The sequence below is a fragment of the Rhinoraja longicauda genome, chromosome 10 (assembly GCF_053455715.1).
Source record: "Rhinoraja longicauda isolate Sanriku21f chromosome 10, sRhiLon1.1, whole genome shotgun sequence".
Lineage (NCBI taxonomy): Eukaryota > Metazoa > Chordata > Chondrichthyes > Rajiformes > Arhynchobatidae > Rhinoraja > Rhinoraja longicauda.
In genome coordinates this window covers 23,061,160-23,084,487 of record NC_135962.1, presented here as the reverse complement: position 1 = coordinate 23,084,487, position 23,328 = coordinate 23,061,160, and the positions used below count along the sequence as shown (strand labels likewise).

The 23,328-nt window shown below is 42.2% G+C and overlaps 1 protein-coding gene across 5 annotated transcripts in view; it reads right to left on the bottom strand.

Moving 5' to 3' along the window:
• meis2a (Meis homeobox 2a) overlaps window positions 1-23,328 on the bottom strand; it is a 119,183-nt gene that overhangs the window by 5,756 nt on the left and 90,099 nt on the right. For all 5 annotated transcript variants that reach the window (XM_078406388.1, XM_078406387.1, XM_078406391.1 and 2 more), the window contains one exon: window positions 803-861. In XM_078406388.1, the coding sequence (XP_078262514.1) occupies window positions 803-861 (59 nt within the window). The remainder of the gene's footprint in view (window positions 1-802; window positions 862-23,328) is intronic.

The window sequence follows — 23,328 nt, the reverse complement described above, 5'->3', positions numbered from 1 at the left end:
CATGCTAACACTATCGTACACACACTAGGGACAATTTACAATTTTACCGAAGCCAATTAACCTACAAACCTGTATGTCTGTGGAGTGCGGGGGGAAACCGGAAAACCCGGAGAAAACCCACGTAGGTCACTGGGAGAACGTACAAACTACGTACAGACAGTACCGGTTGACAGGATCGAACCCATGCCTCTGGCGCTGTAAGGCAGCAACTCTACCGCTGCGCCTCAATGCTGCCTCAATTAGGGACTATGCTTTCTGCCCTGCATCAAATGTGGCAATAGAGCAATAACACATATAATAGGGAACACTATGCAATATTCAAGCTTACTTTTTACTTGAGAATTATTAACTGGAGCAATATGTTTCAGAGGAGTTTAACAGTAATCATTTCAAGGGACATACCGCTATTATTAACAGTAAAAAAAACCCAGAAGCCATCGCATAATAACAGTGTGTTTACCCAGGAGTTGTGAGCAGTTAAGAAAGGCATCAGTGGCAGAGAGACAACCTGTGATTTCTGCAGTAACGGCACCCACTCAGCAAGTTATTTGTGGTGTGAAGATATTTGCCCAATTACCCTTATTAACCAGAGATAAAAGCAGCCTTGGGAAAGTGAGGGTGGGGATTTCCAGTTGGCATCGGTTAGTGAGCTTTCTCCCTGCACCGGAATTCTGGATAGTTAGCTCTCCCGGATGGTGGCCTGCCTGCCGGGATTATTTACCAGGTGAAGGAACTCCTGATGAATAACTTGATGAAGATTTGTGCCTGCAGGACTTGAATACAGTTAATACTTGAGACTTGCCTGCTCGATTGGACTGGTCGATCATGGGTTGCACTATTCTTCTCCTGGCATTAATGAACCTAAAAAAAAAACAGTAAAAGGATAGATTTTACTCCTCAATTTAAAAAAACAGAGTCGTTTTCATCCCTCCACCCCCATCCCACTCCCCTCTCATTTTGATTTGTTGAAGGCACAGAAATAAAATCAGCTGTCCGTCGTGTCATCTCTTGATTTAAAGTTCTCCTACGGTCAACCATTTTAATATATTTAGTTGCCTGAGATGGAATGTCTGTCGGGGCAAAGAGGCACAAATATGGTAAAAGTTCATTGCTTCAACCTGGTTGCTTTCTTCTGAGAGTGGTTGTAACACCCCTTCCAGCTGTCCATAAATGAAGACCAGGCTTTGCCACTCTCTGCTTTCACAAGGTATTGTTATGTCAGCAAGCCCATCAATTAGGTTGTCTGAAGTTTTATCACCACAGCAGCAAATAAGTGCTGGTACAGAAAGGCTCCTGCTTATTCGCAGCCCCTGCAGTTTTAGACTGTAAAGTCAAGGGGTCATTTGGAGGTTAGTGACTGGCAACGCTGACCTTTTCAACTGAGATTTCCACACCCAGGGCACAAAAAAAAAGCAAATGCCCATCAGAAACGAGGGGGGTACAAAAAGACGTGCTCAGAAATACGGACAACTTCTTTTCACGGGTCCAAACATGCACTTTTGGTTTTGTACTGAAAGACACATCTGCGCTTATATATTTTGTCATTCTGGGAAATAAAAAGGTGGAAACGTATCCGAAATGGAGATGGGGCACCATTCAATTCCATTAAGAGATTTAAAATGAATCTTCTTCTAGACAACCTACAGTTGCAGATTGTTATATATTTTTTAGACATTTAACAATCATTGTGCATCTAGCGCACCATCAAAGTGCCGCAGTTATGAAAAAATTGTGACAACCTTGGATTTTGCTTCTGATTTGACAAATTATGATACAGCTTGACGGTCTGTCACTGTTACCAGAAAATTGCCACATTCTTGTTCTTTCCAAAAAAAGCCAGATAAAAATCGTTTCATAAAAGCTATTTGTAATTAATCATTGTAGGTCTGGTTTTAATTTAGAAGTCCCGCCTCCCAGCACAAACTGCACTCCCTCCACCTCGCGGAAAAAAAATCCTCGTATTTCTTACTATCTAAAATGTTCGCAAACTCTATGCAGGGGCCAAATGTTTGCATTTGAAATGAAGCCAAACTGCTCCACTGTCTTTTATGTCCAACTTAGTGCAAGAAACACAACTCATGCGAATGGCATGTAACAAATGTCTCATGGCTGTGGAACTGGGGGATGGGGAGTAAAAAACAAGAATGAACCAGGAGCCCAAAAAAACAAACGATTCCATGACTGATTTCTGATGCAAAATAGTCATAGGCAAATAGCTTATTATTCTAAAGTAAACATTCTTATTTCAGAATGGACCTAACTGAATTGTAATAACCTTGCCAATGTTTTAGCATGTGCATTATAAAATATTGTCTATCTATATACCGATTATTGAAGGGAAGAATCCTCTATAGATTTGCATTTTATCTTGTCAAAAAATGTCACCCAACACAATTACTTGTCTTGCCTAAGCTCCAGTTGAAAAGCTGCTTCAGGCATTAAAACTAGCTAAGCAACTGAAGAAAGAGATGTTCTTCAGGGAAATAGTGAGGGTCCTTTTAACAAGCAGCGCAGATATCATTAAATCAAATCATCAGTAAACAAACATCTGTTCGACAGTCAGAATGCACAAAGTGACCCTGTGCAGAACGAGAGTGTTTCAGTTACGATTACCAGATCCAAACGAATTCAATTTACCTCATGTTCACACTTGCCATCAAACTGAATGGCAGTAAAGAACAAAGCAATATTAAGTTTGTGTGCAACCCTGGATATCTGCAAATATATTTTTGACTTCAATCGATGGACTTTGAAGGCACATCTAAATGGAGGTCATGTGCAAAGAAAACAGATGGATCCAAACATCCCTCACTCTGGACATGAGGAAGAGTTTGAGTTTTGTTTACTGTCACGTATGCCGAGGTACAGCGAAAAGCTTTTGTTGCATGCTAACCAGTCAGCGGAAAGACTAGACATGATTACAACTGAGCCATCCACAGTGTACAGGTATAATAAAAGGAATAAAGTTTAGTGCAAGATAAAGTACAGTAAAGTCTAATCAAAGATAGTTGGAGGGTCTCCAATGAAGTAGATAATAGCTCAGGACTGCTCTCTAGTTATTGGTAGGATGGTCCAGTTGCCTGAAAACAGCTGGGAAAAAAACTGTCCCTCAATCTATGGGAGGTTTTGCGACACGAATTTTCAAATTAAAACTTTTAAACAAGGCATTTGTTTTCTTTTTGGCTGGAATTGAATTGTTGGTGGTTGTTGGACTCCCAATTGAAAGCTGCCTTTAAACAAGGTTGAAGTGATTGCTTGTTCTCACTGAGGCCAGTAGATGGAGCGTTTGGCAAAAGCAGGGTATTTTCATCCATGTGGGCAGAAAAAGTGCCCAGTCACAGAGCAGCAATAGCGGAGCCTACAGTTCAGTCCTCTCAACCCTCGACCGCCAGCAATAATACTGCAAAAAATTGTGAATGCAGGTCGTGCCCAAGTTACAGCAGCATTCCCTTCCTGTGAAACATTCGTAACCCAGACAGTTCACAGATCGGAGAGGCGGCCGCAATTCGTATTGCCAGCAACCCCTCAGCAGCTGGAAAATCCATCCCGCCAATCTCCCAAAAGCTTGTCCGTACGTGAGGGCTATACTTCAGTCGGGGGTTCATAAGCTGAGAAGGAACCGTAGTGACGGGCTGAGGAGGTGGCAGACAGACAGACTTGGCCAACGTTCAATTACAACATGAAGATCTATTGTGAAGGAAGAAACTGCAGATGCTGGTTTACACCGATGATAGACACAAAAAGCTAGAGCAACTCAGTGGGTCAGGCAGCATCTCTGGAGAAAAGCAACTGAGCCACAATGGGCAGGTGCATCAGTGTCCTCTGAACAAGGGGGGTGATGGGAAGTGGGGGGTGGAGGGAGGTGGGGAGGAGTATTGAGATGGATCAGCACTCTGCCAATGGGCAATGATCATATTGGGAAAGAAGCGGATTCAATGTTGACTTTCCGAGGAAAATGACATATTTCTGAAGCAGGCAAGAACTGCAGAAATACACGGGCAGAGAAGGGGAATGGGACCAATTGTGCAACTCTATCATAGTGTGGCCAGACAAAATGCTCCCCTGCACTGCATGTTCCATCAGTCTGAAGAAGGGTCCCAATCTGAAACATCACCTATCCATGTTCTCCAGAGAAGCTGCCTGACCTGCTGTTACTGCAACACTTTGTGTTCCTTTGGTGTGAACCAGCATCTGCAGTTCCTTATTTCTGCATGTTTCACTGACCTCTTGTCGAAATAAAATCATAAATAACTCTATATCAAATGGAAGCAGTTATCTCTCCCTTTTATTTTAGAATGATATCCGTATAGGGCATTGCTTTCCCCAGAATCACCTTTCCCATGTTTTCCTTTGCAATTAACTAGAAAATGGACCCAAGTGAGTTGGAAGGGAGCAGAATCTGCTCCTCGGCCATTGGTGACTTTAGTTCTGGGTGTTGGGCTCAGAGAAACAAGATGATTAAACCTGTCTCATTAATATTCAGTGACACCAAATAGCTCTGGTGTAACATGTGATACCAAAGCATTATTACAGCCCTTTGATTTATTCAGCATGCATCGTATCATTATAGATAATACCACCTGAACAGACCGAACAAACTGTTATCAATAGAAGGTTACCTCCTCACATTCTTTCCAAACTGAGCCCAAACTGACACTAAACGGTGTATATTTTGTACTCTGGGCGAAGATTCAAGTAACACAGTTATTTGACTTTAGGCTTTTGAGTAAAGAGCAAAAACAAGCCCTTCGACCCACCGAGTCCACGCCGAACAGTGATTACCCCATACACTCGCGCTATCCTACACACTAGGGACAATTTACTATTTAACGAAGCTAATTAGCCTACAAACCTGTGCATCTTTGGAATGTGGGAGGAAACTGGAGCACCCGGAGAAAACCCATGCGAGAATGGATAAACTCTGTGCAGACAGCAGCTGTACACAAGATCAAACCTGGGTGTTTGGTGCTAAACGGCAGCAACTCTATCGATGCGCCACCGTGCCGCACATCCACTGATGCTAAAAGATGTATATATTTGTACTCTGTGCTAAAATTCAAGTAACACAGTTATTAATGATAAAAAAAAGAAGACATATAGTGCTGCAGTAACTCAGTGCAACGGGCAGCATATCTGGAGATCATGGACAGGTGACATTTTGGGTCGGGACCCTTCTTCAGACTGATTGTTGTGAGGAGAAGAAAGCTGAAAGAGAAGAGGGGGTAGGAAAAAGTCTGGCAAGGGTGAATACTGGTTTAGATAGGCAGATGGTTGGACGAATGCCAGAGATAAAATTACAAAAAGCGTGAGTAAAGGATACAAGAGACACAATTGTGAAGCCGGGAGAAAGAATATAGATGGAAGGGGATGGGAGGAGGGGGAGGAGAGAAATGGATGTGAATCTAGGTGGAGTGCATGAAGGGGGGGGGGGGGGGGGGGACAGGGAGGGGGAGGGAGATGTGGGGAGGGTTCTTTGGTAGTTTGTTACCTAAAAGTGGGGAATGCATGATATCCTATGTGGCTGGGACATAATCTATCCCTCTGAAGAAGGGTCCCAACCTGAAACATCACCTATCCATGTTCTGCAGAGATGATGACTGACCCGCTGAGTTACTCCAGCACTTTGTGACTTTTTTGTAAACCAGCATTTGCAGTTACTTGTTCCTGCACTCTGTCCTTTCCTTGATCTTTGACATTACTGACCACACCATCACCCTTTAACCCTTGTTCAATCGAATGGGAAGAAACTCACCAAATTCCATTCTTGGATCTCTATTTATAAGCAGAGGAGCACCTATAAAGGTTTTGTGCCCACACTGTTACTGCCGTGACCTATGTAGCTATTTTTGTTCTTCGCCTATTTCTGATTGATCCCTGATGACATCATCTGGAGGCAAGGGATCTGTTTCCATGCATTCATTGAGGACAATCATCTCCTCTTCACCCTTGCCTCTCTTGCCGTTCAGTGCGGTTGTCCAGTATCCAGTATCACATCACCAGGAATTTCCTCCACCTCAATTTTCAGAGTTATGAAGTCCATCTTTGACTCCAGTCAGAAAACTTTCATTTCGGCACTTTCCTTGGCAACGTTTGCAATCATGATGCCTCTCGAGACGAGTTGTGCAGCTGCAATTTTGCCATCAACTAGATTACCTATTTTACCTCCTTAACACTCATGAGATCATAGGTCATGGGAGCAGAATTAGGCCATTCAGCCCATCGAGTCTGCCCTAGCATTCAACCATGGCTGATCTATTTTTCCCTCTCAACCCCATTCTCCTGCCTTCTCCCTGCAACCTTTGACGCCCTTACGAATCAGGAACCTGTCAATCTCCGCTCTAAAAGTACCCAATGACTTGGCCTTCACTGCCGTCTGTAGCAATATATTCGACAGAATTCACTGGTCGACTCCATCTCTGCCTCCGTTCACTCACACTGTTCCTTGTCCAGATCCTTAGAACATAGAACAGTAGAACACAGGAACAGGCCCTAATCTCCTTGCCTGCACATAACCCATATCTTTCCATTACCTAGATATTCATGTGCCTATCCAAAAGCCTCTTAAACGCCACTATTGTATCTGCCTCCACAAATGCCCCTGGCAGTACGTTCAGGACACTCACCACTCTTTGTGTAAAAAGCCTGCCCCACACATTTCCTTTAACCATGTCCCTCCCACCTTAAAATATGCCCTATAGTCTTTGACATTTTCATGCTGGGAAAAAGGTTCTGACTATCGACCCTGTCCACTCTATCTATGCCACACATAATTTTATAAAATTTTATAATGAGGTCTCCCCTCAGCCTCCGATGCTCCAGAGAAAGCAAACCAAGTTTGTCCTATAAACCTTTATAGCTAATACCTTCCAATCCAGGCAGCACTCTGATAAACCTCTTCTGCACAGTCTTCAAATCCTCCTTTGTAACCTCTGCACTTGAATATCACATTCCTGTCCATTATCCCTTGTTCTAACCTCCAGAAATTAGTTCATCCAAAGTTCTGTTACCTAATGTTGTCGTACAGACAAGTCCCGTTTGCTCAATATCCCTCTTCAGACATTAGCTCCTGGCTGTGCAATGCTCAATTGTAAAGTTTTTATCCTTATATTTAAATTCTTCAATCCCCTCGACCCTTCCTACATCTGTAATCTCATCCATTTCGATAGTCCTATGATAAATGTGTGCTCTTTCAATTTTAGCCCCTTGGTCATCCCCAAACTTAATTACTCCACAAATGGTAGTCATGCCACAGATTCACCACCCTCTGACTAAAGAAATTCCTCCTCATCTCCCTTCTAAAGGCATGTCTTTTTATTTGGAGGTTGTGGCCTCTGGTCCCACACTGTCCCACCAGTGGAAACATCCTCTCCAGAGCTTTAGTTTAAAAAAAAAATATTTTATTAAGAACATTGAGAAACTGGGGTTATTTTTTTAGCAGGAAGAAGTTTTCCTCGTGCTCAGAGTTGTAGGCGTGGTATAAAAAACACCTCCAATCTTGAGCATAGTAACCTTCTTCATATGAGACTCACTGGCAGGCTAATGTGTTGTGTTCCTTTGGTGGTTGATTCAAAGCTCTGTAGCCACACTCCCTTTAATCAATCAAAATTTGGCCAATTGAGATTATCAGACCAGGAAGATAAGACTGTTTTCTCTCCTCCCAAGAGCCACTAATAGTGTGGGCACATGGGGAACAAAAAAACCTCCAGATGAGGAGCGCTTCATGTGCTCTGATATCACATCACTAAGTAATGCACCCTCCTCTCGCCCTTCCCCCATTCATTTCTCCCTGGTGTACTCCGAGTAATGGGCTGGACTAAATTACTAGGTTTTTCTTTTTACCCCCAACCATTTTTATTATTTACATCTGGTAGTCTCCTTATTATAAAGTCTCTCTTGCTCCCCTTGTACACAATTGCACACAGAGCTGCAAACCATTATAGTCCCTCTCAGCATGAGAACTTCATACTGTCTTCAAACAAATAATTACAGGCAAGGTTAAGGGGTCACATGGAGGTCATATCTTTGGATACTCATCAGAATGTTTACATTAGTACCAACAGAGGCTCATTTAACATGCAGAGATTTTAAAAATGTTTCTACTGATGTACAAAGGTGAATTGAGCAATTTTAAAATACGGGACAAAATTTGTAAGGCCAACTTCCAAAACCATAATACTGAAAAGTTTCCATATCCTCATGTTTAATGTATTCACCAAATGATCTCGACAACACTAATAGTTCCTTTGCCATTACCATTAAAAAGGAACACACAAATCTGTATGGTGCCTCTCTGTGTGTGCAGGGTTAACATTCCCATACATTTGTGCCCAACTTTTATTGAACTTAAATCTCCTACCACCCTGTTTTCTACTTCATTGACTCCACGCCACACCTGGCAACATGCTCTTATTTTTAGCAATCGTGCCTTGAGAAAACTTTCTTTTGCCAAACCTTATTTATCTGGAACAGAGCCCAAATTAGATAGTCACTTCTTAAACAAACCCTCTTCCAAAACGAGTTGTTTAACCGGTTTGTAAAATCTTCTAGTTGATAACTGGAATCCAGCCGACCAATACTATGTTAATTAAGTTCTGTCACAGAATGAAAAGCTTACACCAATGAGCTTTGATATTTTGAACAGCACTGTTCAAATCTATGGTAAGCAAAAATGTTAACTGATCACGTTAAATGTTAACACAAGCTGATTTCTTGCTACACTAAAATTGAAATGTTCAAAGTTGAAGGAAAGTGTAAGAATTATTGATTTTTTTTTGGTAAATTTTCTACTGAACAGGTCTAAATGCAGTTCAAACCAAAATGACATGTAAATATTATTTGCAGATTTAACAGCTACCGGAGGTGGCTGCACCTGTCAACTTAATCCCTGTCAACTTCTGTCTCCTTTCTCTGTTCGTTTACTTATTTACTTATTTATCTATTTATTCATTTCCCTATGTTCTCTAAATCTCTGTAAAGCGTCTTTGAGTATATGAAGAGCGCTATATAAATGTAATGCATTATTATTATTATTATTATTATTATTATTAATCCTTCTTGCTGCTTCTTGGAGAATTTCTTGAGAATTAGGAATAGTCAGACATAAATATTATGCAGAGTGGACAGTCTTTCCAATGTCCATCCTTGTAAATTATTTCACAAAAATTTGGGGAACTCCACTGAGAGTGATTGCCCCACATTCCCCTATTTGTTATTTACAATTTTCTTTAGACTTTAAGACTTAAAAGATACAGCGCGGAAACAGGCCGTACACTAACACACTAGGGACAATTTTTACCAAAGCCAATTAACCTACAAACCTGCACGTCTTTGGAGTGTGGGAGGAAACCGAAGGACCCGGCGGAAGCCCACGAGGTCACAGGGAAAATGTACAAACTCCGTACAGATAGCAGCCGTAGTCAAACCCGGGTCTCTGGCATTGTAAGGCAGCAGCTCAACCACTGCACCATTGTGCCAGTAATCCTGTAGTCTGAACAGATAGATTGCATAACCAAGCATCCTACTTAGCAAGACAGGCTAAAAGAGTTGGGACTCCACATGTTAAAGATGCATAATTTTATGGATGAACTGATCAACTTTTATAAATAGACTTTTGGGTTATGGCAGACTCAAGCTTTAAAGGCGTCAGACAGTCAATGGAACTTAGATCATACCAGCTACGATCCTACCAAATGGTGCAGCAGCCTTGAGGGCTTTCTTGGCCGAATTCAAGCCCTACCTCTTAGTAGACCAAGCAACTACTATGATCTACTATAGTTGACCATAGTAGTTGGTCAACTATATGGTTCCTATTTTTTGGCCAATATGGACCATATAGTTGTCCATATTTGAAACTGTTTAACATTTGTGTGCCTGTTGACAGTTGATTAAATCTTTATAGATAAATCCAATGAAAACACTGCAAGGATTGCTTCTCTCTGGAAGGCATTCTTTTGCTCTGCACCATTTAACTTTTCTCTCCCGTGGCCGAGCACCCTCATGTGAGTGCTTTCAGTCACTTTGACAAGATAGCTTAGGTCAATCAGGAAATCCAAAATGTGGATTCCATTTTCCCCGTTTCCCAAGAGAAAAAGGAATAATATGCCAAACTGTCATATCACATTTAAGAAAGATGCCTTTCTACAATTATATAAGGTTTTGGAGATAACACACCTGGAGTATTTTAGTAGTTTTTGGTCTTATATAAGAAGGAAATGCTTTATACAGAGAGAGTGCATCAAAGGTTCACTAGATAGGTTCTTGGATTGCAACTGTCAGAGGAAGGGAGCTCGGCGGCTGGCTTCCATTCTCCCCCCCCCCCCCAACTCTCCCCGTGTCCTCCTGAACTCGCACCTCTTTCTTCTGTCCCCTTCCCTTTCCACCTACATTCCTTCCTCTAGCTTCACAGTTCACAATTCTTCAACTCTTTTTTCTCACACCTTCTGTCTTTTCATCTCTAGCCTTAGTCCAACCATCTGCATATCAACAAACCCTCCTCACCTGCATCAACCTATTACCTGCCATGCGTTGTCCTGCCCCTCCTTTCTTCCAGCTTTCTTTTCCCACTCATCTACAATCAGTCTGAAGAAGGGTCCCGACCTGAAAAGTCAGTTACCCACTTTCTCCAGAGATGTTAGTTACTGCAGCATATTGAGTCTTCTTTTGCAAACTAGCATCTGCAGTTATTTGTTTTTACATGTCTTTTTTCTCCATACATCATATCCAAATAGAACTCCTCAATCACAATAAATGGCTAAATATTATTTGAGTTTGAGGGTATGCTCTAATGAGTAACAAGCTCATCACTGTTATTCTAGGGAATGGATTTCATTTATTGGTGCTTTTTTCCTTGTTACCCAGCAGGGGGGTGGGGTGCAGTCATGTGCAGTGGCAGGCCTGGTTCGCCACTGTGAGAAGATAAAACTGTTCGAAGAGCTTTTGTAACTTAGTGGGCACCAGAAATATGGCGACTCTTTGTGTATTGCCTAGGTGAGGTCTGCTGTGTGATTTCACTGGATTGTCTCCAAAAACAAAGAATTCCACTGTCCCTAGATACATGTGGCAATATGGGGATGAGGAATTCGCTCCCAGTTTGCTGAGGTAAGGGATTAATACACTGTTTCATACCCATCTCTAGCACTTACCCAGAAGGTGTTGTGCACTGTAAGTGATGTCCTACATGCTCGCTGTACATTGCACCATCTCAGTTATAGCCCCACCACGGCAACCCGGTGGCATCCAAAGGTCCAAACCAAGGTCGGTGGGGGTGATGTGGCGTGGAACAATTGGAGCTCATTGGGGAGGGGTTTGGAACATCAGATGATCGAGACCAGAGAGGCCTGCTTGTGGAAGAGGCTGGTGACTGCATTCAACCTCAATCAGGTCCAAGGGTGAGTAGAGTTCAGCTGACTGGGAGATCAGCACCGGGTTGGTAGGAAGTTGGCTAAGAATGGGCTCTTGGGTGTAATAGTGTTGGAGGATGTTGTTTATTTAAGTGGTTAAAGTGTTTGTGAAAGATATTGGGGTATTTGGAGGTTTGGGGAGGTGACAATTATGGAATCAACTAGGGAATCAGTGAAATGCTGATCAGGATTTCAGATGATTGTGGGAATGGGGCCAGGAGATGGGGAATAGGGATTGGCAGAGTCCAAAAAGCGGAATGTAACTGGATTGCTATCAGTCCAAACCCAGTTGGCCATAGATGAGCATTACTAAGGCAGTCACTTCTCAGAACAACCACGTGCAGGAGAAACATTTGACGCCTATTCAATTGTACATAGCACCCTGGTCCTTTGCATAATGAATCTTGCAGTGAATTGTTCTCCAGCATAACATTGACTGGGCCTATAGCAGTTTAACTATTTAAAGCCCCTTGGCAGTCACTGCTCAATGTCTGGCCAGGGGTCTCAGAGCCACGCAATGAACCGATCAGAATGAAATAACTCAGACCATAACAATTTTCTCCTCAGGAAACAAGGTTGCCGGTTTAATGAAAGAGTAGGATGCATGCTGCAATATTCTCAGCCAGGAGACTGACAAGGCACAGCTTTGTTGTTTTGATCCCCCTTTCTGCTGTAGTTAAGCAGCCTTCTTGCACCAAACCGGCGCCTCACTGAGTACTCCTATTCATTTACTGCAACTTTTTGATGGACTGCTCAGTATTAAGGGTGTATCATATTTCTTGGTCCAAAGTTAGGATGTTCTGCGCTTCTGTTAGTTGCTGGGATACATTCAGTTTTGACACTAATAACATGTCAACACCAATACTGCCTTTTTGCGGAATGCCAGATGTACATTTTGAACAAACTACAATCTAATTTGCTCTAACACTTGATGCCAAATCACAAAGGGGGAGGTCCACTCACAAAGCAGGAATCCCTGGAGCCACTTCTAAACCAACGCAGGTTTGAGATTTCAATGTATTTTTTGAAAAGTAAAAACTGGCTCATGAAGGCTACTAAGAACTGATTTAATTTTGTTGTTGTTGCTTATGTTACAGCTTTTATGTGGCCATGAACTCTTTGACACAGGTTAACACAAAGCTAGCAACATCTCCAGAGACAAATACCTTCCACAAGGGTTTCCCACTGCCACACAAATCATTACTGGAAAGTGCCGGGGACTCAGTAACCGTTTCTCCAAGGACTAACTGTATGGTGCTCACTACTGAGTACCCAGGAACGATTTCAGACCTCTCTTGGGCAGATCCATGGGATAGCAGAACATTACGCTCATTGTTCGTTATAAAGGCTGACCCTAGATTTGGTAGATACTGTCCTCTACATCATGACTGTATCATTATGCATTTTCCTTCATAAATGTAGACTTAAGACTGGAGATACAGGGCAGAAGCAGGCACTTTGGCCCATCGAGTCCACACTGACCAGCAATCATCCCATACACTTGCACTATCCTACACATGAGGGACAATTTACAATTTTACCGAAGCAAATTAACCTACAAACTGGTGTGTGGAGGGAAAACGGAGCACCCGTGGAAAACTCAAACGGTCACACGGAGAACATACAAACTCTGTACAGACAGCACCTGTAGTCATGATCGAACCCGGGTCTCTGGCGCTGTAAGGCAGCAACTCTACCGCTGTGCCACTGTGCTCCCCTTGCGGGTTACTAAAGTACAAACGGTGACAATATACAAGTTTACGTATAGAAAGGGGATATTGAATCCCTATGGTGGTGCTTCATGTAACAGACACAGAGAATTAGTTCCAAAGTCTATTAACAGTTTTGGGCTTGCATTTTCTCAATAAAAGTTGTTTGCGAAGTTCACTCAAGACGATGAGTGTACCGCCAGTATGATTGCCACATTCAAAGGAAATGTGAGAAATTGCACCACGAGTTTTTAAGTGCAGAATGCCAGAATCAGAATGCCAGAATCAGAATCTGTCAACAGCCCCACTGCTAACAGCAATTTCTCCTATATTTGCCAATGCAGCAACAGGGAAGGCACCCCATCGTAATCCATCATGTATCCCGAGAGACGAGACAAGGTGCTATATAAATGCAATTTATTTTTATTTTTTACTCGTGATATATATCAAGCAAGAAATCAAGATGACTAGCATACTTTGGTCAGGTCCCAACTTGTTCTTGATTCATTCTGGTACAGCCTTTCCTGTTTTGTGCAAATCTGTGTTTGAGCAATGATCCTGTCTGTCTTCCCCCTGGGATATCGGGTGAAACTAGTGTATGTCAGCAAATTCTTTAACTCATTGTGGGTGCTCGAATTTTTAAAATCAAAGTTAACATGTGGTTACATTGAGAAAATATCAACTTAAGCACCTGAAAAATTGAAGTAAATTCCAGGCAAATATTTAGTTTGTTGTAGTTTAGAGATTTTGCATGGAAACAGGCCTTTAGGCCCACTAGGTTCATGCTGCCCTGTTCATGCTAGTTCTTAAACCTATTTCCTCTGGTTTTTGATTCCGTTACCCTGGTTAAAAGACATTCACCCTATTCCCCTCATGATTTTATACACCTCTATAAAATCACCCCTCAGCCTCCTGTGCCCCAAGGAATAAAGTCCCAGCCTGTCCAACCTCTCCCTATTGCTCAGGTCCTCAAGTCCTTACAACATTCCTCATAAATCTTCACAATACTTCAAATGTAGCCTCTCCAACATCTTGTATGACTGTAACAGCGATTTAATTTAGTTTATTGTCACGTGTACCGAGGTACAGTGAAAAGCTTTTGTTGTATTTCCCCGTTCAGCAGAAAGACTTTCCATGATTACAATTGAGCCACCCAACGTGTAAAGATACATGATAAAGGGAGTATTGTTCAGTGCAAGATAAAGTCCAGTAAAGTCCGATTAAAGATCGTCTGAGGTACCAATGCTGGAGATAGTAGCTCAGGACTGCTCTCTAGATGTTTTTAGAATGGTTCAGTTGCCTGATGACAGCTTGGAAGAAACTGTCCCTGAATCTGGAGGTACACGTTTTCACACTCCTGCACCTCTTGCCTGTTGGGGGAGGGGAGAAGAGGGAGTGACCAGAGTGAGACTGGTCCTTAATTATGCTGGTGGCCTTGTCGAGGCAGAGTGAAGTGTAGATGGAGTCAATGGAAGGGAGGTTGGTTTGTGTGTGATGGTCTGGGCTGCGCCCACAAATTCTTCACAATCCACCTTCTATACTCAGTTTCCTCACTAATGAATGAACCAGCAGCCTTCCTAGTTGTTTGTAGATTAGGGAAGAAGCGTGGGCTTATGGAATATATAAGTGCATGCTGTGTGCAAGCTCACTGGACTTCACCTCGGGCTGGACAGGAATGGTGCCAGGACCTTCAAGTTCTCTATGCCAGGCTACTGTGAAGGGGTCCCCAGTGTGCAGAAAAATCGGGACTTGTTGCTACCAACTGCCACTCCTATCAGTGAAGACCGAATGAGCAGAAGACTTGCGATTAATTTAATCCTTTCTAAACCTCTCACTGTATTTCACTATACTTTAATAACCTGTTTCTTTGTAATGTTGTTCTTTCTCCATTTTTGACCCAAATCCTCAAAACCTGCCTGTATGATTACAAAGCCCAAGTCCTAATCATTTGTACATTCAAAGGAAATAAGTAGTCCCTTTACCAATCTTATGGTAAACTCCACTGAACACTTCCCTCCAGACTGTGAAACAATCTTTCATGGATCACATCTTGTTTCCTGCTACCTGGCCAATTTTCTATTCCCATTGCCACCGTCTCTTTTACACAACAGACTTCAATCTTGATCAGGTGCCTATTGTGCGGTATCTCTCGAATGCCTGATGGACATCAATGTATAGACCATATCAACCCCATTTCCCTCATCAACACTCCCTGTAACTTTATCAAAAGAACCTATCATGTTAGTTGAACATGATTTGTTTTTAATAAATCCACATGGCTTTCACTCATCAATCCACACCTGCCTAAGTGACTGCTAATTCTGTCTATGATTAATATTACTGTTTAGCTTAGAGATATTGCATGCAAACAGGCCCTTCAGCCCACCGAGTCCATGCCGACCATCGATCATCCATACACTAGTTCTGTTATCCAATTTTCGCAACCTGCACACAAGGGGCAATTTTACAGAAGCCAATTAACCTAAAAATGTGAAACCGGGGCACCCAGAGAAAACCCACGCAGTCACAGGGAGAAATGACAAACTCCATACAGACAGCACCCATAGTAGGGATCGATCCAGGTCTCTGGCACTGTAAGGCAGCAACACCACCGCTGTGCCACTGTGCACTGACACTGTTATTGTCAGAACCTTCCTCTCATCCGATCTTAAGCTGCCCGGTTATAGTTCCTGGGGTCACCCTTTTTATATAAGGCTGTAATATTTGAAACAAGTCAGTGCTCAGCCATCACTGTCTGGTAGAGTATCAGAGCCTCTGTAACTTACTCCCTCAGTTCCCTCAACAAGCCCAGGGCAGCACAATGGTGCAGCTGGTAGATCTGCCTCCCACAGCACCAGAGACCCGGGTTCGATCCTGACCTCAGGTGCCGTCTGTGTGGATTTTGCACTTTCTACCTATGTGACCGTGTGGGTTTCCTTCAGTTGCTCCAGTTTTCTCCCACATCCCAAAGACACATCCCAAAGGGTCGGTAGGTTAATTAGCTGCTGTAAATTGCCCTTAGTATACGGAGTAGATAAAAAAGTGGGATAACATAGAACTTATGTGAACGGGTGATCGATGGTTGCTGTAGATTTGGTGGACCTTGACCACATTTTTAGTCTGGTTTAGTTTATTACTGTCATGTGTACTGAGGTACAGTGAAAAGTTTTTTGTTACGTGTTATCCAAACAAGACTATACCTGATTACAATCCAGTTGTCCACAGTGTACAGATAAAGGATAAATGGTACAACATTTAATGCAAGATAAAGTCTGATTAAAGATACTTCAAAGGTCTCAAATTAGATCGATGTGGGGAGGTCAGAATTGCACTCCAGCTGGTGAGAGGACCGTCCAGTTGCCTGATAACAGCTGGGAAGAAAATGTCCCTGAATCTGGAGGTGTGCATTTTCAAACTTCTGTGCCTCTTTTGACTGATAGGAGAGGGGAGAAGAAGGAGTGGCTGGGGTGAGATTCGTCCTTGATTATGCTGGGCCAGTGCCTTCTCATCACAAACTTTTAGCTCATCAAGAATCTCAATCACATTTTCTTTTGCTGAGATGAGCCACATTTTACTCCTTGACTAATGAAGTAAAGTATTCCTTTAGTATCATAGCCAATGTCCTTCGTCTCCACGAGTCAATTTCCCGCCCAATATCTGATCAGCTCCACAATTCTTTTTTACAATACTTTTTTATTTACTTACCTATATAATATTTTGGATTCCCTTTTATGTTTGTGGTCATTCTTTTCGCATGCTCTCTTTCCTATTTCCTTTCTCACTTTCCCACTAAATTTCTCACTTGTAAATTGCCCCTATTGTATAGGATGCAAAACTGGGATGACATAGAACTAGTGTACAGGTAATCGATGGTGTGGACTCGTTGGGCCGAAGGGCCTGTTTCCATGCTGTAACTCTAAACTAAATTAGAAGTAAACTAATTGGAACAAGTACTTGGTTTTCACTTTCGTTGTCAATCCTGGCATCTACTGTGTGCTTCTCTTCTCTGCTCTGATTTAATCTCTACTTCTGTTTTGGTCATCCACTGAGTTCTGACTTCAGTTTCCCTCATGGGAATGTAATTCAATTGTGGCTGAAACATCTGCACTTTAACAGGCTTCCTCTGTTCAATTACACTTTTTGCCTGCCCAGCACTGAATTCAATTCATCCAAGCTAGATTTGTTCTCATGCCAATGAAATTGGCCTTTATCCAATTGATTAGTTTTACCTCAGAGAGGCTGAGATTATTTCCCATGGCTATTCTACACGTGATATTATGATCGCTCTTTCCTAGATGCTCCCCCAGTGGTACTTGGTCCACTTGGCCTGGCTCATTTCCCAGAAACAAGTCGAGCAATGCTGTCTTCCTCACTCAGCCAGAAACACACCGAGCGAGAATATTCTCCCGAACACCCTTCAGGATCTCATCCCTCACTTAATTCCTTAAGTTATTGCTGCTCCAACCTATATTCATGGAGTTTGGGGCGGTACAGTGGCGCAGCTGGTAGAGTTGTTGTCTTACAGTGCCAAATACCCGGGTTCGATCCTGACTACGAGTGCTCTTTGTACGGAGTTGGTATGTTCTCCCTGTGACCACGTGGGTTTACCCCGAGTACTCTGGTTTCCTCCCACACTCCAAAGACATCTAGCTTTGTAGGTTAATTGGCTTTGGTAAATTGTAAATTGTCCCCAGTGTACAGGATAGTGTTAATGTACAGGGGTGATTGCTGGTTGGCGTGGACTCGGTGGGCCGAAGGACCTGTCTCCATGCTGTATGCTGTGAAGCAATGATGGAATACCTTTAGAGACGTTAAACTTTAAAGTCTCTTAACATTCCCATCACTTTAAACTGTAAAGTCTCTAAAGTCATTTCATCATTGCTTCACTGTGTCCATTGTGCATCTCGGCAATTTTCCAGCAAATTTGCTTATCAATATCCCACCAGCTGGTGATCTACAGAACAATCCCAATGATCTTAATGAACCTTAACCAGTGAATAAGAGGTCCACCAGAGGGTCCAGGCATGATGTGATGACAGGCTGGTGGGACGAGTGTAGATGGGGCATGTTGATTGACATGGGCAGTGGTTAATGGGCCTGTTTCCACGCTATCTGACTCCATGGTTCTATTGACGTATTAATTGTAAGTGACAGCGATCACCCCATACACCAGCACTATCTTACATACTAGGGACAATTTACAATTTTTACCAAAGGCAATTAACTACAAACCTGTACTTCTTTGGAGTGCGGGAAGAATCTGGAGCAGAGAAAATCCAGGGAGAACATGTAAACTCCATACAGACAACGCCCGTCAGGATCAAACCCGGGTCTCTGCCATTGTAAGGCAGCAACTCTACAACTGTTCCAATGTGCCGCCCCAAACCCAATCCTACCTGAACCAATTTCATTTTCCCCACATTCCCATCACTTCCCCCACCCCTAGATTCTACCCTTCATAAGCATACCGGGGGCAATTTATAGTGGTTAATTAATGTACCAACATGAACGTCATTGGAATGGGGGCTGGAACTGGAGAGCCCAAAGGAAACAGAGTGCACAGTCACATGGTGAACGTGCAAACTCCACACAGACTACAACAGAGGTCAGGATTCAACTCAGGTCACTGGAGCTGTGAGGCAGCAGCTCTACTAGCTGCACCACTGTGGCGCCTAAATAGGGATGAAGTGAATGTGTCATGGTTTGAACAACCAGCTATGTCTGTAATTCATTTGTAGCATAATAATGTAGCATTATAAAGAACCCAGTCTTCCTAATGACGATTGGGATAATTAATCAGCAACAGGCCACATTCAGTCCTTAGCTGGAACTACAATAGTGGATGCTAAAGTCAGTCTTGAGACACTTGGATTAAAACTGGAAATTTTGTCCAATATTGTCTGTAGTCCAGTGATCTCCATGGGATAATGTACATTTTCATTTCACTAGAGCAGGCGATTAGCTACAATAATGGACAAACCCAGAGAAAATTGGGCAGGAATGACATAAGTACATTAATACAATAAATGGCAGGACCCTAAGGAGCATTGACGTACCGATAGATTTTGGGGTGCAAATCTTTAGCTCCCTAAAAGTGGCATCACAAGTAGATAGGGTGGTAAAGAATCTGGGTGGTTACTGTCGAGGCACTGAGCATAAAAGTTGGGAAGATCAGAAGGAACTCTATAAAACTTTGGATATACATTTGGAGTATTAGGTTTAGTTTTGGTTGCCCCACTTCAGGAAGAACACAGAGGCTTTGGAGAGGATGGTTTGCTATGATATTGTCTGAATTAGAGAGTATCAGCTATAAGGAAAGGTTGGACAAATTAATATTGTTTTATTTGCAGTGTCAGAGACTATGGTTCAACTGATGATCGGAAAAAATTATGAAGAACACAGAGAGGACAGATAGTCAGAGATTTGTTTCCCCATTTTTAGCTTTAGTTTTAGAGATACATCGTGGAAACAGGCCCTTTGGCCCACCAAAGCCATGCCAACCCACTGTCACTTGTACACTAGTTCTATCCTGTAATCCACAGACCTGCACATCTTTGGAATGTGGGAGGAAGTGCCACGCAGTGCCAGGAAGAACGTACAAACTCCGTACTGACAGCACCCGTAGTCAGGATCGAACCCGGGTCTCTGGCGCTGTAAGGCAGCAACTCTACCACTGTGCCACTGCCTGTGAAAAAGAACTTTATCCTCTCAACTGGTTAGTGGTTTTGTAAGGAGAAACAGAGTTAACATTTAAGGTCAACTCTCTGAACTCCAGGCTTCACGTTGTCTCGGGAGAGCAACCAATGTAATCAATGTACATTCCCACCCTGTCATTCTCTCTACTCTTTTCCTTTGGCCAAAAGATACAACAGCTGAAAAGCATGTACTAACTGATTCAAGAACAGCTTATTCCCCACTGTTATCAGGCTCTTCAATGGATCTTTGATATGCATGAAATAAGTTCTCGATCTACAATACCTCGTTAGGACCTTTGCACCTTTTTATATCTGCACCATCTCTGCAGATGTAACACTATATACTACAATCTATTTATTTTCTCTTTTGCACTAACAACTGATTTGCATTTGTTATGATTTGCACGAATAGCACACAAAATGTAATGAGGTACAGGTTTTTCCATTGTATCTCGCCACATGTGACAATAATCGTGACACCAATAATGTTACCATGTTAAATAGACTCTTACAATAGGAAGAGCCACTGTGAATGATGCTGAACCAAGGCCACTGATCACCTTCATTTCGAGGTACCTCAGTGAACCCACCGATCACCCTTCATCTCTAATCACCTTTCACCTCAAGGTATCTCAGTGACAATACTAATCACCTTCAACTCAAGGAACCACAGTGACCCTGCTGATCACCCTTCTCCTCAAGGTACCTCAGTTTCTCCACTGATCAACCCTTCCCCTCAAGATCCCTCAGTGACCTCACTGATCGCCCCTCACTCGAGTTGCTTCAATAAGCCCAATCATTAGTAATGAGTAATTCCCATGGAGGTTGTTGCTAGGCACATGCTTGTTCTGTTGTTTCCTGTTCGCATGCTCCGGGGGCTTTATGGATGCAGTTGAATAGAGTTGACTGCTGCCTATATTGGGAATCCTGCCCCTTTGCCTCTGAGAGTCCCATTGGACCTTCATATGCTGAGACCTGCAGAGAGCGATACTTGGTTCATAAGTTATAGGAGCAAAATTAGGCCATTCGGTCCATCAAGTGTACTTCACCATTCAATCATAGCTGATTTCCCTCTCAACCCCATTCTCCTGCCATCTCCCCGTAACCCCGACACCCGTACTAATCAAGAATCTGTCAATCTCTGCCTTAAAAATATCCATTGACTTGGCCTCCACAGCCGTCTGTGGCAATAAATTCCACAGATTCACCACCCTCTGACTAAAGAAATTCCTCCTTATCTCCTTTCTAAATGTAGATTATTTTATTCTGAGGCTATGGCCTCTGGTTCTAGACTCTCCCACTAGTGGAAACATCCTCTCCACATCCACTCTATCCAGGCCTTTGTTTTGTTTCGGATTACTGGAAGGTTGCGGCACAACAGAATCTAACATCGCTGCTTGTGAAAGGTTGTTCTAATGTATTTTTTTCTAGACAATCTTCAGCCAAATTTCCCTCCCACATGGAGCAGCTGTTTAACCATGATACACTTTGCTGGTCGTACACAGCCCCGTTGCAGGGATTTTGGGTAGGATGGAGACGATAGGCATTTTCCATGGATTGTTTCCTACATGGAATATTCAGCCTGTGCAATAATTTGAAAGGTCTATCTCTTTCAGTGTTGAAAATGCTGAACTGTGGCACTCGATGTGAGTGAAAGTTTATGAATTGGCATGTTCGATTTTAACATCTGCATTTATCTGCATATTCTTGTCATCTTCATATTTAATCTCTTTCATTCATAAAGTAATTTTCAACCTCCCTAATTTACTATAGCATAAATTAATCAGAACAATTTGGCTTGTTGAAAGAAAATAACTGAACGACTATTATTTCATTGATCTTTTAATTAAATGTGTTAATATTTATATCTTCTTAAATTTATCAATACTTAGATATTTTCAAATTAGTTGTTTTTTAATTGGTGTATAATTACAGCTCAAATGCACCGATTAGACTTATTTTAATAAACATTTTGTGCTCTAATAACTACTTGAACTAACGTAATGAAAAAAATCATATGCAACAGTATTGAGGTAAAGTTAATTAAACTGTAATCAAGGGTTTAGCATTAATTATTAATACATTTTCAAAGAAAACAATGCATTTCAAAACTTCAACGCAACTTGTAATCCAATCCAGCAAACATTACTTTTGTCTGTCGCTTATTAGCATTTAAGTGGAACCTTTTGCGTGGGCAAGTAGATATTTTTAAAATCTTGCCAAACAATAGGAAGGGTGAGGCAGAGTAATTACAGTTGTAGGGAATACAACAAATTAAATAATGCCTTGACTGTGAAAGCGTGGGAGTTGGTTGACAAGTGAATAAAAATAAAATAATTTGAACCTTAACGATTGAACACCTTTCTTCATTCCAGAGGTGAACTTGACAATGGTTACAGTATGGCTCAATAAGAGAAGAATCACCTATTAGCTCACAAAGTTTGGAGAGAAAATGAAACAAGCTCAATTTGATGGTACAGTAAAGGGTTTCACATAATATACGCTTCCAATTTTCCTTCAGTTATTCCACTTAAAGTCATAGTACATTTTATTATTAATCCTCCAAAAGATAATATGGTCCAGTTATCATCAGCAGTAGGCCAGCTGTTAGCTGTCTATCAACCACCTGAAGTGGACAAGCTGAGCAGGAGCAAAAATGTCATTCCTTTGATCTGGCAAAGAGCAGCTGCTGATTTATGTACTAGGACTTTGTTCTTCTGTTCTATTTTACTTTCTTTCCTAAGGCAGAACCATGAAATCTGGTGGAAAACTGCATTGTTCATTGCAACATCAACAAGCTCTGACAACTGCAACAGGCTTTCGTTGGCTTCGAGACAGCTCTCAGGCATCTCTTCTGATGCTCACCTTTCGAGATTCAGTTGTTTATTGTTCAATTTAACTTCTGTACATTGAATGGACTGTGGCCAACACGCCTGGGGCATAAACACACCTGTATGAAAGGAGCCTTATTGTGGCAACTATCTCGTCCAAACTACATACATACTCCCCATTTCCATACTAAGAAAGAATGCTCCATCCTCCCCTATGGCACATCTTGCCTGAAGTGCACTTCATATTTCTGCTGACCTCTAAAGCCTTATCCACAGTCAAGAGCATTTTTCCTTTTTTATTTATTAAGGCTATAAGACCTAAAGAATGGGGATTAGAGAGGTAACTTTATATTTGGCTGTCTGTCAGTCACAAAACAAAAATTCTCTCAGAATCCACAGAGCAAATCAGAGTGAAGTTTCCTTATTGGGATTAGTTCCATTAGCCCCGATCCAAACATTCTAGTTTGACATGTATATTGCTGAAGTAAATTCAGCTCTTCACCCTCCACACATATCACCAGCACACAGCATTCAGTAGGTGCAGCATTAGGCTGGCTTCTAATTTACAGAGTGCATGGTAGATGTTTTTGCAAAAAGATTTCTGGATGGTCCACTGAACGATTATCTTTGTAGATAAATCTGATGTGGTTAAGATGCTTTGCTATTAATCATCCATGATGATAAACTCTAAACA